This window comes from Spea bombifrons, chromosome 1 (genome assembly GCF_027358695.1).
Source record: "Spea bombifrons isolate aSpeBom1 chromosome 1, aSpeBom1.2.pri, whole genome shotgun sequence".
In the NCBI taxonomy this organism is placed as follows: Eukaryota; Metazoa; Chordata; class Amphibia; order Anura; family Pelobatidae; genus Spea; species Spea bombifrons.
Window position 1 is genome coordinate 43,600,297 of NC_071087.1, and position 17,072 is coordinate 43,617,368.

A 17,072-nucleotide genomic window follows, 5' to 3' on the forward strand; every position below is an offset into this window, starting at 1 on the left:
TGTTTGAACATCACAGACCTACCGTTTGGGAAGAAAAGTTCCATTTGTGACATTTTATACCATCAGTCTGTATAGAATATTCATCGTGCAGATTAGTTAATATCACCCCGAGATTAGGAAATACAAGACAAGAGTTCTGAGAAGAAAAATCCCATTGTCTTGTTTATTTGCTTTAATGTAATCTGTAGAAATATACTAATGCCATGTATAGGAAATCCATGGTTCTGCGCCTTCCTAAAAACATGATGCTTAGGTGTTCCTAAGTGATTTCCCTGCCTCAAATAAGACCTGCTGGTTGTGTCCATAGAACTAATACCCTATAACCTAATACAGGTTAATTGATATAATACAGATTGGGAATTATTTGGCACTGCTGCTGGTCAGCAGAAAGCTAAGTGTGTATGTAGGAAAGGTATATAAGGAGGGGTGTATGTCACTTATATTGTAATTTATATAATTTAGTAAGTTATAGTATAACTAATGTTAATAATGAAAGTTGACTTCATGTTTGTAGGACGGGCGTATTCAAGGACTTTACAGCAAGCCGCTGTGAGATTACTCCCAAAAAGGACCTGTGAGGAGAGATATAAAAGCAGGTTTACCGGAAGAATGCTTTGTGCCGGAAGTCTGGAAGAACAGAAACACGTGGACAGTTGTCAAGGAGATAGCGGTGGCCCTCTTGTGTGTGAACGTTCAGGGGGTACTTGGAGTGTCTTTGGGGTAACCTCCTGGGGATATGGCTGTGGTGTGAAGGATTCGCCGGGAGTTTACACAAAAGTGTCTTCATTTATACCGTGGATTAAAAGTGTGACCAATTTATAATCCAAACAGGAACCGAAAAGTTTTCAGAGAAGACTAGACCAAATTGTCATTTACCTTTCAATGTCACCACTGTGCCCCTACGGTGCTGGACTCTCATTAAGTGTTATTACCTCAGGGCAACTAGGGAGTGCTACAGTGTTTCTGGTTTATTGATTGTCCTGGAACGTGTTTGCTTTTTTTCGTATAAATGAAAAATCCAATATGTGTAAATCTAAACTACTCTGACTTGAAGCAAGGTTATTGCTACGGATACAAGTGTCAGGTACTTTTATTGTGCGTCACAACATACTATACAGGTCACTGGCTTATGAGAGTGCTATACAATAAAGACATCTTGGATAAATACTTTTAGTCTTAAAGCTGATCAAGATGATTTTTATATAATGGGGCACAGTGGGTGGCAGTAGCGCATTTTGTAAGGGAATACGGATTTGGATTAATCTATTGCTTTGTCACCTGCCAGAGTACATATACATTATTCCACAACAAAACAAATTAATTGTTGATCAAGGGGCTAAACGTGAACCTTAAAGTACAACATCGCCTTATGAAGACATGAATTGTTTCATTTAAGGTCAAATCCATAGCCAGGGTGGATTCTACGGGCAGACTACACTGTTTAATACAACACATCATTAATGACTGATTAAACAATTGTTTGCTTCCTCAAGCATAACCCACGGAACATTTTTTTACAGGTATTGCATTTACAGATATTGTATTTATGTAAGAAAAGCTCTGTTTCGAAAATACGTGGATTAACTGGAATGTATGAAATATAGTCAGCACTTCAACTGAAGAATTAACATGTATATATATCAGACTATAAGTCACTCGGTGTGGACCTAGAGAATTAGTGGCATAATTATCATTATTTTTTCCTTTAAGGTACTTCATTATCTCTCTTTTTGCCTGCTCTGTACCAGCTATCTGCTTCTACCTCCTGAGCTTCTACCTCCTTCATGAATCCTTTTTCTGACTCTATACATCTAACCATCAACCTTATGACTCTTCACTGTGCCCTTCAGGTTATGAAATCCAGGGGTTTCTAAGTTCTTTTACTTATTTGCTCCAATGGCAACTGCTGGAAGATTATTCCAGGAACCTAACACTTATAGTAAGACAGCACTTTCTCAAACAATATCTTCATTATTTACCAGGCAACTATAAATCTTGTCATCTTGCTCTGTTCTCTAGAAAAAAAAAACATACCTGTTTTCCCTATGAACTTTTATGTTTAATATTTTATGTCTCTACCCCCTCTTTATATCACTGTGTGTCTACACAGTTGGAATAAACTCATCTGTTTTTGTATGATGGTTACAATTCAGGAATGGACTTTACTGAATCGTGTAGCTGGCATTCCAGTGTTTTTGTCAACTTGCTTGGTGTACATTAATTTGCAATGGAAAAGATAATAATGGTGCTAATAATGCAATTGTCTGTATTTTTTTTCCAGTTATCAGGATCCACAACCCTATTTTCTAAACTCATGTGTAACTAGGGTTGTAAAGGAGAAATTCATAAATGAAAACCGTCAGCTTATCCTACATTAATCATGTATGAAATAAAGTATATCCTACCAACAGCTGTTCACTATTATTTAACCAAATCACAATATTGCATTTAATTGGTGGAATCCTCCATGGAGAAGCATGTCGGAGTAATTGTTGACCGTAGACTGTGCAGCTGAATGCAGTCTCTGGTGGCATTTGTAAACACAAACAAGATTTTATCTCATAAGAGAAGTGGATAAGTAAGCGCATAGACTCAAAACATCATATTCACTTAGAATTAAAGCTTGTGAAAGCTCACCTTGAACAGCCAATTCAATTTTAAGCACATCCCGTATCATAGAAATGTAATTTGTCTAGAGACAAGCAATGTAATTAATTAGGGAAGATTTGAATTATGAAGACAGCCTTTCCAAACAATATGTGTTTACTTTGGACAAGAGGCACCTATAAGGGATTATGGTGGCCATATACAAACTATCCAAGGTCAATACAAGGACTTTTTTGATATTCAAATTTTGTCTGTTGTAATTTACATTTTGGTTTGGCCCAAATATTTAATTACACATGCGTTTTAATTATATATGCCGCATTGTTATATAGCCTAGTATTGCTTGTTTTTTTTAATGAATAAAAGTTTTACTACTAACTGGCCTAGCTGATTCATTTCGACAGGTGTATTTTATTTAGCTCATAGTCACAAAAAAATTGGAATGTTGAAATACATCTATGGAACTCAATCAAATTACATATTAATATGTGTTGTGTATATAAATTCCCAGTCTAAAGAGAAACAAAAGAGGGTTACCCTAATAACTATAAATATAAAACTGAGAAATAGAGTGAAGTATATACAATAAAACAACTTTTAACAAATTAAGAAAAATAAATTTGCCAATTAAAAAAAAAATATTTTATCTAGAAGTGAAGGTTATAGATTCACCTTGAAGACTTCTGTCTGTAGGCTAGTGGATAGTTTTATTTCTTTCTCCTATCAACAGTTTCATTCAGGGCTAGAATTTTTATTGGTAAATTTAGGGATTTTACTTTATTATAATTTTAATTTTTATTGTATCCATTCTTTTGGGGAAATACTTTACTCTCTTTTTCAGTATCCTAAATCTAATATTGAAATAGATGAGAATTCCTTTGCTGAAAAACAGAATGTTCTATCAGAAGGTTAGCTTGTAAATTGAATGCATTGAATGTGTACTGGGCATATTGAGTTCATGAAACACGATCTGCTCCAATGGACCTGATTCCAATTGTCTTTTTGGATTTTTCATTTGTCTTCATTACACCCTGCACTACAACATTCACCTGCCTGCTGGAAAGATTAATAAAATGCTTACCTACTGTAGAGGATTATACCTCAATTTTGTGAGCAGGTTATTGCTGTATTTTAGGGGAGGATGGGCGAGATTTTCAAATGCAGCGATTGTTGCTGGTTGCAAATTTGTTTCCTCCATAATATTTCCAACTCTATTGGTCACTCGTACGGACCTTTAACTCCTGGAGCAGGATTGGTCTCCCTAGGTGGAGTTTCACCGCTCATACGGACCTTTAACTCCTGGAGCGGAGAGACCAATGGTCTCCACAGGCCTAGTTTTGGCGTCAGGAGTTAAAGGTCTGTACGAGCGACTCTATTGGTCGCCAGCAGGGAGCTCGTCTGCACTTCATTGGTTGATGGCAGAGGAGCTCCCTGCCGGCGACCAATAGAGTCGTTTGTACGGACCTTTAACTCCTGGAGCAGGGTCTCCCCCGACTGAGTTTCGGCACCACGATTTTAAAAGTCTTCATTGGTTGTTGGCAGATGAGCTCCCTGCCGGCGACCAATAGAGTCGCTTGTACGGACCTTTAACTTCTGGAGCGGAGAGACCAATGGTCTCCACAGACCTAGTTTTGGCGTCAGGAGTTAAAGGTCAGTACGAGCGACTCTATTGGTCACTCCAGGATTGACCAATAGAGTTGCTCGTATAGACCTTTAACTCCTGGAGCGGGGAGACCAATGGTCTCCCCAGGCGGAGTTTCGCCGTCAGGAGTTAAAGGTCCAATAGAGTCGCTCGTACCGACCTTTAACTCTTGGAGCAGGGAGTCCCCCAGGCGGGGTTTCACCGTCAGGAGTTAAAGGTCCGCACAAGTGACTCTATTGGTGCACTTCATTGGTTGATGGCCCCTGCTGGCGACCAATAGAGTTGCTCCTACAGACCTTTAAAATCCTGGCTGCTGTGTACCCCGTTAACCCCATATTAACCCCTTCTAAAAAAAAAAACGTGAAAAAGCGAAGAAAAAAAACGAACACGAAGAATGTACACGAATATTCCCCCGAGCCAAACACAGGAACTGGCGAATGTTCATGGAATACGAAGATATTATTCCCTACAAAGACGAACATGAAGAGTTGGCCGGCGCCCAAGTTAAATTATAAAGCATGATGTCGATAACAGCGGAACTTGATCAGGTACTCATGCTACCCTTTTCCAGCTCTGGGATCTTTGCAAAGACAAAAAGTGTCTTCCTTCATCTGGAGCTCTTGGAAGTCATGATGCTATCCGTATTGATCCCCTAGAACTGCCCTTGATAACTTCTACTAGGGTGGCCTACTACATAGATGTAGCATGGAGCTTGCCAGATAAATGCTAGTTTGGTTTATTAAAAGTAACTTGCCCCCATAAGCCTCACCAACAATGAATGCAGATTACAATACTTCAATATCCATTTTATACCTTTAAAGTAAAAAGACAGTTACTTGTGGAAAACACCATTGTGCTTTCTGCCCCCCAAAAAACCTAAACTGTTCTCCAGAAGCCAACAGTGTAAAGTTACCTTCAAACATTAGTTTTTTTGTTTTTTTCTGTTTTTGTTTTACAGAGGGCCATGACTTAGAAAACTGAAAATCACAAAGATGCTTCTGTCAGGTAGTGCTTCCTAAGTGGGTTCCAAAAAAATATTGCCCTATAAATTAAGACCTTTAAAAGGCCACATAATGACAATGACTTATTCAATTAGATAGTTGACCTTTAGTTCCTGTTTTGGCAGACATGATGGGACCATATTTTAATCATTTTGACATTTTATAAAAAAAATATTTTACCTCAACTCCTTTTGCTTCCCCCAGAAGATATATGGTTAATAAAAAATTTAAGTGAAAGGTGATGGATAACTACTGGTATTTATAAAGAGCGGAAATATCTGCACACATTTATTTATTTAATAACAGAAAACATACCCAACCTTAGCTATGATTTTGGATAATCAATCACAGTACCTTGATAAACATCTTCATTCTCATTAGTCAATGCATGTCTAATATATGCTTTATATATGCATAAATATGTTGCTTATTATTTTGTGAACAAATGTAACACCTTTTTGTTAAGGTTTATAAAAGTTAGTAGTCAGAAGTAGACTTGTGCATTCGTGTTCGGGCGAACATGAAAACGAACAGGGTGAGTTTTCGTTGTTCAGCCCGAATACCGAAGAAACGAACATGGCGGCGGCAAAACGCACAGAAAGATGAAGACGCACAACATGTTCATGTTCGTCTTTGTTAGAATCTAACTAATCTCCCTGGTCCCTCCTCCTTCTAGCCTACCTTGTCTACGCTACATCGCAGGGGTTAACGGGAGCGGGAATCCGTAGGATTGCGCAGGGAGTTAAAGGTCCGTGCGAGCGACTCTATCGGTCGCCAGCAGGGGCCTCCTCTGGCAGCAACCAATTGCCTGGAACCTCTGAAGGCCAAATTCCGCCATCAGGAGTTAAAGGTCTGCTATTGGTCGCTCGTATGGACCTTTAACTCATGGAGATGTGGAGTTTCGCCATGAGGAGTTAAAGGTCCGTACAAGCGAGGAGAACACGAAGAGCTGTTTGGCGCCCAAGTCTAGTCAGAAGTCCGCTAAGCAACCAATTGATTCAAGGTATTAATGTTATAAATCTGATTTAATGGACTTGAAACAGCACTAAAGAGTGGAAAGTGCTTCTAAGTAGAAAGTGTTTCTATGCTATGTGCTTGTGTTGCAGTTGATGATGCCACACATTGTCAGCACATTCAGTTGTTGGCCAGTTGTGCAACACAGTGACTCATCTAGAGGATTCCCAGCTATAATTATGACATTTCACCTTTTTCAAAAAATATTAATTTATACTACCGGTAGTACTTTATGCTTCACTTTTCCAAATACATTTCATGAATACCTAACCAGGAAACCTGAAAGTTTTCTGGGTTATTCTGGGTTATCCTGACACAAATTTGTTGCTCTTATTTGTGTGTTTATAGCAGTCTCATTTAGCAACTTAGGTGCCTAATAAAATATGTAACCATGACAATTTTTACTACTTGAAACCATAACTTCCTATAACAAAAGGTTGATTTTTTTTTTTATTAGTAGTATTTAGCAAACCTAATAGATTTTTAAGTGACAGACTGAAACGCCTACTAAATTGACTTTCAGCACTGTCTCTCAACTGTTATTTGTGGTGTAAAGTGTTTTTTTTATTCAGATCAATTTAAATCTCATTAGCTCGCTTCAGACATGCTGCCAAAGCAACATTTGTGTTGGTTCTAAGTAATGTGAAATCTATTTAAGTTTAAAACTTGTCATTCAGCATAACATTCAGCACTTAACATTTTTCTTTAAATTGGTTTCTTTGCCATGAACTCAAAACTAATGAACCCACTAAGGTGTATTAAATGATATCAAATTGAGTATGCAAGAAAAGCTTCTGAACTCATATTTAGGCATTTTTTTGTTCTTCAACAAAATATATCGGCCTGGAAACTATATATTTTAACTTAAACTGATAATCTTGAAGGGTTTAAGTGTTCCAAGCTATATACTCCACTGTAGTTTGCAATGCAATAGCCTGGCTACCTTCCACACCCTGATACAAAATGCATGATGGGAATCTACATTCATAAATGAATGCTCTTAATATACCTAATGGGGATAAACGGGTATAGAAATTGATGAAAAATTAATATTGAGGCATTCAGTAACACCAAAAAGTATTGCAGGGGACCCTTCTGATCACTCCCTGGAGCGGATATTCAATACGGAAGTGGACAGCTGCTTTAAAAGAGCTTAGAAGGCAATCAACAATTGCCTTTAATCATGGACGCAGGATAACCAGATGTCAAAATTTCCCAAACATGCTTACTTCTCAAATGTGGCCTTTTAGCCCCCAAACCCAACAAACCTATGTATGGGTGGGATCCCTGTACTCAGGAGATGTTGATAAATACTAGACTTGGGTGGTGGCCAAGTCTTCGTGTTCCACGAATATTCGCCCATTCCCATATTCGTTTCACGTGAATATTCGTGTACATTCTTCGCGTTCATTTTTTGCAGGGGTTAACACGGGGTTAATGCAGCAAAAATACGCAGCAGCTTTGGCAGCAGGATATTAGAAGTCCGTAAGGGCGACCCTATTGGTCGCCGGCAGGGGGCTCCTCTGCCATCAGCCAATGAAGGGCAGCTGCTCTTCATTGGTTGATGCCAGACGAGCCCCTGGTGGGGAAAAATAGAGTCGCTCTTACAGACCTTTAACTCATGACTCTAAAGGCATTAGTCTCTTCAGGCCAAGTTGCTCCGAGCTGTACCTTGCCCTGCACTTTGCCAGGGTGACTGAAATCCATGTTCCTCTGAGGCCAAGTTGCGCAGAACAGTCGTCTAAGACTCAGACAACCATTCTGAGCAACTTGGCTTGGGAGAAATCGGGGTTTCAGTCTTTGAGAAATGGCAGGACAAGGTAGAGCACGGAGGAACTTGGCCTGGGTAGACCAATGGTCTCCCTGCTCAGGAGTTAAAGGACGGTATGAACGACAGTTGGTCGCCAGCAATCATTGGTTGATGCCAGAGGAGCTCCCTGCCAATAGTCGCACATACAGAACTTTAACTTCCGATGGATAAACTTGGCCTGGGGGGTTTCAGGAATTAAAAAGGTTTGTACCAGCGACTCTAGTGGTCACCAACAGGGGCCTCCACTGGCATCAACCAATGAAGGGCTGCCCTTCATTGGTTGATGCCAGAGGAGCACAGTGCCGGCGACCAATAAGAGTCACTAATATGGACCTTTAACTCCCGACGATGAAACTTGGTCTGGGGAGGTTTCAAGAGTTTAAGGTCCGTACGAGCAACTCTATTGGTAGCTGGCAGGGGCCTCCTCTGGTGTTTACTCGCCATCATATTAGGTTATTCCGTATTCGGTTTGAACAACGAAAGCGCACATTCTTGTTTGTTTTCATAGTTTCCTTAATACACATTCATAGTTTGGCAGTAACCTATGTCAGGAGCTAAAAATTCATACCTGAAGTGTGTGTGTGTACGACAAAAAATTGACAACAGCTGGCGAAAGAATTAGAGAAGTTAGCATTTGAAGTATCCCGAGGCGTCTAGTTTTCAAAATGAAATTGCAATATGCTATTTGTACTTCTTGCACTATAACTTGCAAAAAACCAAAACATGTTCAGTGTTGCTAAAGGACAACCATGTATTTAGCTGTTTTTCATCGAGGAAAAGATTTTTCAAATAAGTCAGTAAATGTCCTTCCAATTTTTTTGTATAGTAGAATAGATATGATCAAAATAACGTTATCTAAAAAGGAAGCCTTTCTTGTCATGTAAAAAAACAGAGTGGGTAGCTGTCATTTTTGTATTTCCTGTAAACAGAAAACACCACAAAAGTGTTAACAGCCATTGTCACAAAGGGTACAGAAAAAGGAATGTTCTTAAAGGATTAAACTACTTGTTTTCAGGCAGGGATACACATCATTCCCAACCTGTTGGCAGCTTTTGACATGCTCCCGACATCACTATGCAAACATACTAAGAATTATTGCCCTGTGTCTTGCTGTGGCTGTATAAAATACATCTTAGCTTCAAATGCACAATATGCCTGAAGAGACCATCAAATACATATATTACACACACACACACAGGTATATTTAATGAATTGCTCTTCGGTCTTTTCTGAAAAGATTTGAATACAAGCCACTGGTCGGTTTTGACAATTGTTAGTCTTACACTTTTCCCTTCACTACATTTTGTTTTACCCTACATGCATACATTTAACTTTAGGTGTATGGAATTGAAGTACAGTCACAACACTTTTGTTACAAAACATTTATTTACACAGCACCGTTACAACAGGAATCAATGAAAATAGTGGATACAAAATTTACTAACATCTACACATTAAGACATACTAGTAGAGAGTAATTAGTTTTCTGTAGAAGGAAGCGTAGATTGAGAAGATTCCCTAGAACTGAACCCTGAGGAACACCAGGGAGTGATAGGGGAAAGGAACATGTTCCAGAGAAGAAAACAAAAAGGGGGGTGGTTAACAGGGTCAAAAGCTGAAGAGGTTCAAGAGGATAAAAAGTGATAAGTGACCTGTCTCAGTAGCGTTGTGGACATAAAACCAGGATCACACAGAGAAAAGAAAAAGTAGTTTGACAAATGTTCCAGTAGTTTAGAAGCCAGATGGAGAAGGGAAACAGGATGGTCGTTTTATGGAGGGTATGTGCAAGTTAAGGAAGATGGGAGATGAAAGCATGTGTGAAGAAGGGATGGGAATACAACGGTGGAAAGAGGTTAAAAAAATGTGGGAATAAGAGCAAGAAAAAGTTCTGAGGGAATAGTTTCATGTTGTGCAGGTGGTGAGGTGAAACAAGAATTTTTTTAATGTTTCGGGACTGATTTCCAATAGTTACATAAATGCAGCTTTTATATCAATAGATGCAGATATCACAACCAGGTAGTCAGTGAAGCAATCCCTGTAAAATAAGTTTAGAAAAAAAGATTTAAAAATGTGAACTGTACACACTTGTCATTAAAATTATGTGCAGTCTTTCCCTTTCTTCTCTCTTTAATAAACTCCCCCTATTCTTTTCCTCACCCCTCAATCCAGCATCCCTCCCTACTCCTCACATAGTACATCTATTTCCAGGCATCTACTACCTCACTGTAAAGTAGAATTTCCAGCATCTATATTGCTACAGACAACTGAAAAACTATTAAATCTTATGACAGCAATAGCATTCCACAGTCTCACCCTTTAAAAAACTGGTGAACGGTTGAGCACAAGGAACGTGCTATCTCTATGCAAGGCTACAAGTAGCTTCAATCTTAGCCAATGTAAAGGTTCCATGGTGACATACACACTTTGCAATAAGTTATTGCTAAATATGACTGCTTATACATGATTGGCGATGTAGAAGGCAGGCAGATAAGATGAATAAGTGCTAATACAATTGTTGATTGCTTCCCTGTGATCTGCAAACCATGAATGGTAGCAGGCATAGTAGGGACCAAAACATTTTTATTCCATGGCTAGGAAGGGAACGCCACCACGCGAGGCAGGTCCCATGGACTCATGGAAAGATCAGCATAACCATATAGATGGCTGGTGAATGTTTAAACACGTTTCTAAAGACTGACCTGGCAATATGAGCAAGACCAGTACATGCAAGACATAAAAAGCAATGGAACTACATAGCTGCAACATCTCCTAAGCCTGCGGCCTACTAAAACCACTAAAAACTACTAAAAATATAAAAGCGCACAAAAAATGTTTTGCAGGAGGAAAAAGTCATACTCATGAGAGCGTTTGGCACCTTATGCTATTAACCAAAAGTTACATTTACATATCAAAAGCCATGTGCTTTGCTCACATAATCTAATGTACCTTAAATTCTTTGATATACCTAGTGGAGATGTAGTAAAATTCTTTTAACTTCTGCCAGATTGCCTGAGGATACTAAAAATCTGTACATAAACACATTGTATCTTCTGCAATGTCTTCCAGGAGAACTTCACTAGATGCTTTGTCCATTTTCTTTTAAAGTCAGTGGGCCATCAGCTTACTACTAACTTTAGTCCCCAATTCCTATAAAACATAGATCAAATGATAAACATTAAAGAGACAAGTTACCTTATCAGATTCAAGATTACAACCTCAGACAACTGTCACTTGCATTTTAATAACTGTAACCAATTTTGTTGAGACAGCTACATTAAAATGAAGTATATACTTTTCCATGACTAGGAAGGGGAAATGCCACTCCAGACAAGCCCCATGGAATCATGGTGGTTATCCTTCATTAATACAAACCAGATGCTGATTAAACAAAAAACAAAACATCTGAAACATTTACCTGTTTTGTGCTGGAGTAGCCTGCATGGTAACCAGTTCAGCCAGGATGCCCTAGTCATAGGGATAAAAGACGCATACATTTAAAATACGGTAATACCAGCTACATAGAAAGATAGCCAAGAACACGAGCTGCCTCCACTGGAAGGAGGGAGCATATCATTAAAACTTACAGTCTATTCAATGGGAGCTGAACTCTTATGGAAACCAACTGGAGCTGCATCAACTGCAAACTTTCAATTTGTCTCCACATGTAGCTGCCTTGAGCTTGTTGAATGATTTGCACTCTTATATTGTGCACTGGTCTGTACGTACATACATACAGGTTCATATTAATACTTATTGGATTCAGCAGAGATGAAGATCTAGAACTATAGCCTATCTATGTCAACTTGCATGAAAGTGCTTTGTCCAACATGGCCCCCAACCTGCATTACAAGTAAAAATACAGTTTGGGGAATTAGACAGGTCATTTAATATTCTCCAGATCCAAAAGCTTTAATGTTGCTTGCTTTCCCACAGCCCGCAAAGCTCAAATGGCAGCAGGTATACAGAAAAGCAAGACATTTCTATACCATGGCTAGGAAGGGGGTCTGCAACATGGAAACAGCCCCCATGGTCTCATGGAAAACTGCACAGTAACATTCATGGAGGGCAGAATATGCACTTGATGATATATATATATATATATATACACACACACACACACACACACACACACATTATTGCTACATCCTAGAAACTAAAAAGAAGAAATAGTTCTGCTATATTTATGACAGGCCATATACCAGATATTTATGTGCCATTTAAAGCCATAGGTTTACCAGTGAGAATTAGTGTAATACACGGGATTTTTAGCGGCAATTACAAAGATCTCTCGTCAGCCAGGGGGCGTTAATATTAAAAGTACAGGCAGGGCCATTCCCTTTGGGTCTTTACTCAGCACGCCTTGCCATAGTTCCTTTATAAAGCGTTAAGTACTGCTCACAGAAGAGGCTGAGAAAGTCCTTTAGAAGACATGTAGACGATAATGAGATAAAGCATTTGCTTGGTTTGTTCCTATCAAATAAAAGCTATACCCCTAACAGCGCGCGTAAATCACCTCACAGACACAAAAAAAGCCAAGCCATTTTAACGGCAATTGAGTTATACAGTGCACTCTATGACCTTTAAGGCGGGGTGGAGGTTAAGAGCGGCTACTACTAATTCCACCCAAGTTGAAGTGAATCAAGGGGAATAACCAGAATATTCCTCTCAGCGTTATTCCTTACCATAGAAGTACTTACAACTCGTACTAATCGCCTGCTGCTTCCTGAACATACCGACCGAACGCTCGCACATGGCAGGCGCCGACAGACGACCATAGTGATGACGCGACCTCACTTCCTGCTCTGAAAGAACACTGTCCCTATCAGGACGCCTAAAGACAGTGTGACTAGACTGACCAATCGCCAGCGAGCACTGGGCGTCCAATCAAATCGGGATCGTTTCCCTCAATCAAAATTTCGCTAACGCTGCGTATAGGATGTTTTGTAACCTTTTGGGTGACAAATTTACGTGTAACGTAAGGGACGGTCCTCGGAGAAAGTGTTTGTGCGGCTACATGTGTTTGCTTACATAATGGAAAACAAATTAACACTTCATATAAAATCAGGTTTATATCGGTTAGCGTAGATCGCGCTTGGAAAAGCGAAGTAGCAGAATTAGAAGTTTTTAAAAAATATATCTTTATTTGTGTGTGTTTCCCAAGTATTTCAACGTAGGCTTCTCTATCCGTGAGCAATAAGATTCCTAAAATAGCTGCAATAGCACCAAACCACCTCTTGGTGGCAGTATACAACTTTCCACCACTGACTGTCTACATTACTATTTCTATGAAAATTGGGTTTGAGACAATGTTTTCACCCCAAATTTTTGCAGAAAAGACATTCGCTTTCTGAGAAAAATGTGTAAGACATTATAATATCTGACACTGATACAACTCCCACATCCATCTAGGGCACTTACCACACCCACTCCCCAAATTATCCGCCCTCTGTGAGCAACCCATGTATTTAGCATAATTTATGGTGCATTTTGTATCACCAGATTTGCCAACTGACTTGCAATCTCACCCGCAGGACTTGCCACGTCCCACCCACTAGATTTAGCATTTCGCATACACCGTATACTGACACAATGTGGTCACTCCCCCCAGTTTAATACTGTATACTGACCCCCCCAAACACACACTCACTCTAACGCCGCCGTACACTGATGCAAACATAGCTTAAGACTGTACACTGACACCCCCATACACACTCACTCTAACATCATACACTGAGACACCACACTGTACAGAAACACACACTCGATCTAACACCATACACTCAACCTAGAAGAAAACTGAAACACTCAACCTAGAAGAAAACTGATACACTGACACACCCCAAAAACACACACATGAAAACTGTACACTCACGCACAGTTTAACATTGTACACGTTGTATACTGAACCACCACCCTCACTCACTCTAACACCCCGCACAGTTTTGGATTGTAACACACATTCTAGCACTGTGCACTGACACTCTCCTCACTAACACACTATATGCCGACACACACAGTCTAACTCTGACACATACTGTACACTGTTTAATTTGTACACACATCCCCACACATGCTTTGTTCTAACCCTATATATTGACACCCACAGTCACACACACACTCATTTTAACCAAGGATAGGCACAGACATATACAGGGTCCAGGTGGTCTCGCGTGCAGGGGAGCTGAGACGCAGTTGGCTATCTCATGCATATTAGGAAAACTAAAGGGAACATTATTGATTTTACTCCACCCCCTAATTAGATGGGAATGAGTGTCCTGAAGCTTGGAGAGATATTTAAACCCTCAGTTTGTGAACTATCATTGCCTGTGAGAGTGGCTCATCAGTAGTTTACTAGCGGTTTGATTATATTTGAGCCTCTGGTATTGACTTCTTCTCGTTTCCCGACTTTCACAGTTTGCTGCCTACCCTGAATTGAATCTTTTGCCTGTATATTGTATATTTCATATTCGGTTCTGACTTTGGCCTGCCTCCTGACCACCAGTTGATTCTGGTTCCACTGCTGTGTGCCAGTGTACCTTCTCTGCCCTTGAGGCGCCCGTGTATATCATTCTACGCCATCAGTAGTGGTGTCTCCTGTAGGCCTCTAGGAGACAACCTTCTTCATTTTACTCCATTGAGGATCCTCTTCCAGATCTGCCCAATAACTATATATACATTGCTCTTACACATGCCTGCCCATACACACACACATATACTCTGCTCATATATACACATATATACATTGTCCTTACAGAAATTGCACAGACAGGGTGTTTGGGGAAAGAAATGGCACAGACAGGGTGTTTGGGAGGCAGAAATTGCACAGGTAGGTTGCTTGGCACAGACAGGCTTTATGGGGCAATGATTTCACAAGCAGGCTCACTTAACTGTTTGGGGACAAAATGTCACTGTGGGACACTGCTTGTGAAGTTGGGAGTCTGTTCCCCAGGTACTTATTTGGGCCTTTTAACACTTTTGGTTCTCGGAATTCCAATAATAATATGGTATTCTGTTATTATTACAGGAACAATTTAATATAATTTTAAAAATAACGATTTACAGCCATTTGTTGGCAAATAGTGTGAATCAGATAGGTATGTTTAGCGGGTGTGGCTTGCGGGCACGAACGTTTGACCACACAATGAAATATATAGGGCTGATGTCCAAATATTTCAAGGACTGCTTTAATTCCGAGTCTGGCCCTGGTGTTAGCTATAGTTGAGTGTTGCCTTTCCTAGTCGGATTTCAGACACTAAGGGGCTAGCCTGAGATGACATCAGGATTGCCATATGTGAAGCTAGTGTATTGTTGCAAATGCATTTTTGTGATAACACATGGCTTGTGTAAGGACTTTTGACACCATCTGCACCTAATTATTTAAATGAATTTATATGTTGTGTGATAATATTTACATGGTTATGTTGCATCCTGTGATGCAATCAGTTTTCCAGGTCAAAAGAACTAGCTTCCCAAATCCTTCTTGAATGATGCAGTTTTTGGTGCTGAATATTTCCATAGGAAGCCCTTAATTGTGTCAAGGGGTAGACATGATTTTGGCTCATATGCTTTGCTTTTCTACTCCACATGGTTTCTGATTGCATTCAGTCTAGTTTCTTTTAATTCACTGGTCATTCATTAATCCTTGGTAAATTCTGGAACAGACAAAAATAACTAATTCTAGTAAAGTTTACCTGATATGCCTTTATTAGTGGGTTTTTTTTCCCCTCCATGCATTTCCCATTTATCATTAAACTCACATGCAGACACAGTGGGAAAGTAGTTCTGACTGGGAATATATAGACCAGATTTGCCACATGTACAACAAATTGCACAACCTAATTAACTTATTTCAGATGTCAGCACCTCAGGGAATCAGAGAGAACATTCTGAATGCTAATCACAGACAATGACAGGATGACAACATAGTGAACTTCACATACCGACACCCACGAGTAGAATAACATTATTACCAGAGCTCATTTGGGAGAAAGATGAACAGAGACCTTATACCCAGTATATTGTTATAAGGAACAACACAATATCTTGTCATTGTGACCTGCCATTTTTGTAATATTACACACTTTAATGAATCAAGCTAGTTTTGGCTGTTTCTCTGCATATTGTTGTGTCATTTAGGGCTGTAGAACACCGTGACACAATCCAAAAAAATTCAGAGCTTTTAGAAAAGAGTAATATCAGGGGGAAAAATGGCATACAGGTGTTGTGTCCTATAAGGGCTGTTCTTTCTAAAATGGAACAGACATAAGAACAGCATAACATATTTTGACATATCTGTATTCATGTAGGTGAAAGAGTTCGGGAGGTTGCTAGAATGTGGGTCACATTTAAATTTCAGCTACAACTGGTGGCCTACATACGTCGATGTATATGTTTGAAGATAGAGGATAATTCTTCTGGCATTAGTTGGCGTATAGGCAATTATGAGGCTTTGCATGCCTGATGGAGCGGTCAGGTTTTTTATTTCCCATATATAACTTAGAAGTGTTGGATATTAATTTGTGACTTGTTCTTCCTCACTGAAATGTCACTTTACACAAAGTTGCTAGGTATGGTATTAATGCAAAATGTTTCATAACTAATACTTTTCATGCTGTCTATGTTTCAGTGTAGAACATAAACCATATACATTTTAATATATTTGAGCAGAAGTTGCAAGTTCTTCATCTTCTGCATTATTATTATTATCTTTTATTTATATAGCACCAACAATTTACGCAGCGCTTAATACAAAACATATATTCAAGGGGTATAACAAGGCGAGAATTGACACGCTAAGTCAAACCGATACATTAGGTGGAGAGAGCCCTGCTTGCAAGCTTACAATCTTCTGTAGGGCATTTTGAAAGTGTTCCTGCTATCTCAGGGAACATTAGTAATTATATTTAAATATACCACTGCTTAAGCAATGAAAGACTTTTTCTCAGTAGTACTTATTTATTGCTTACCATTACTAATCCAATATAGTCATATGTATTGT

General features: G+C 39.4%; 1 protein-coding gene, 1 long non-coding RNA gene and 2 other non-coding genes across 4 annotated transcripts in view; 1 reads left to right on the forward strand and 3 right to left on the reverse strand.

Moving 5' to 3' along the window:
* The window catches only part of PRSS12 (serine protease 12), a 55,500-nt gene extending 54,323 nt beyond the window's left edge, over positions 1-1,177 (forward strand). The window contains exon 13 of the mRNA XM_053461438.1: positions 515-1,177. Coding sequence (XP_053317413.1) covers positions 515-822 — 308 coding nt within the window. The 3' untranslated portion in view covers positions 823-1,177. The remainder of the gene's footprint in view (positions 1-514) is intronic.
* Positions 1,178-9,960: 8,783 nt separating this feature from the next.
* Positions 9,961-12,869, reverse strand: LOC128485402 (uncharacterized). Its single transcript, XR_008351744.1, has 4 exons — positions 12,757-12,869; positions 11,490-11,539; positions 11,040-11,221; positions 9,961-10,109 (listed from the first exon to the last, which is right to left on the reverse strand). It is a non-coding gene; the product is annotated as an uncharacterized LOC128485402 (long non-coding RNA).
* Positions 10,620-10,714, reverse strand: LOC128468479 (small nucleolar RNA SNORA24). The gene has a single exon (XR_008345846.1). It is a non-coding gene; the product is annotated as a small nucleolar RNA SNORA24 (small nucleolar RNA).
* Positions 11,297-11,424, reverse strand: LOC128468472 (small nucleolar RNA SNORA24). Its single transcript, XR_008345845.1, has one exon. It is a non-coding gene; the product is annotated as a small nucleolar RNA SNORA24 (small nucleolar RNA).
* Positions 12,870-17,072: the final 4,203 nt, after the last annotated feature.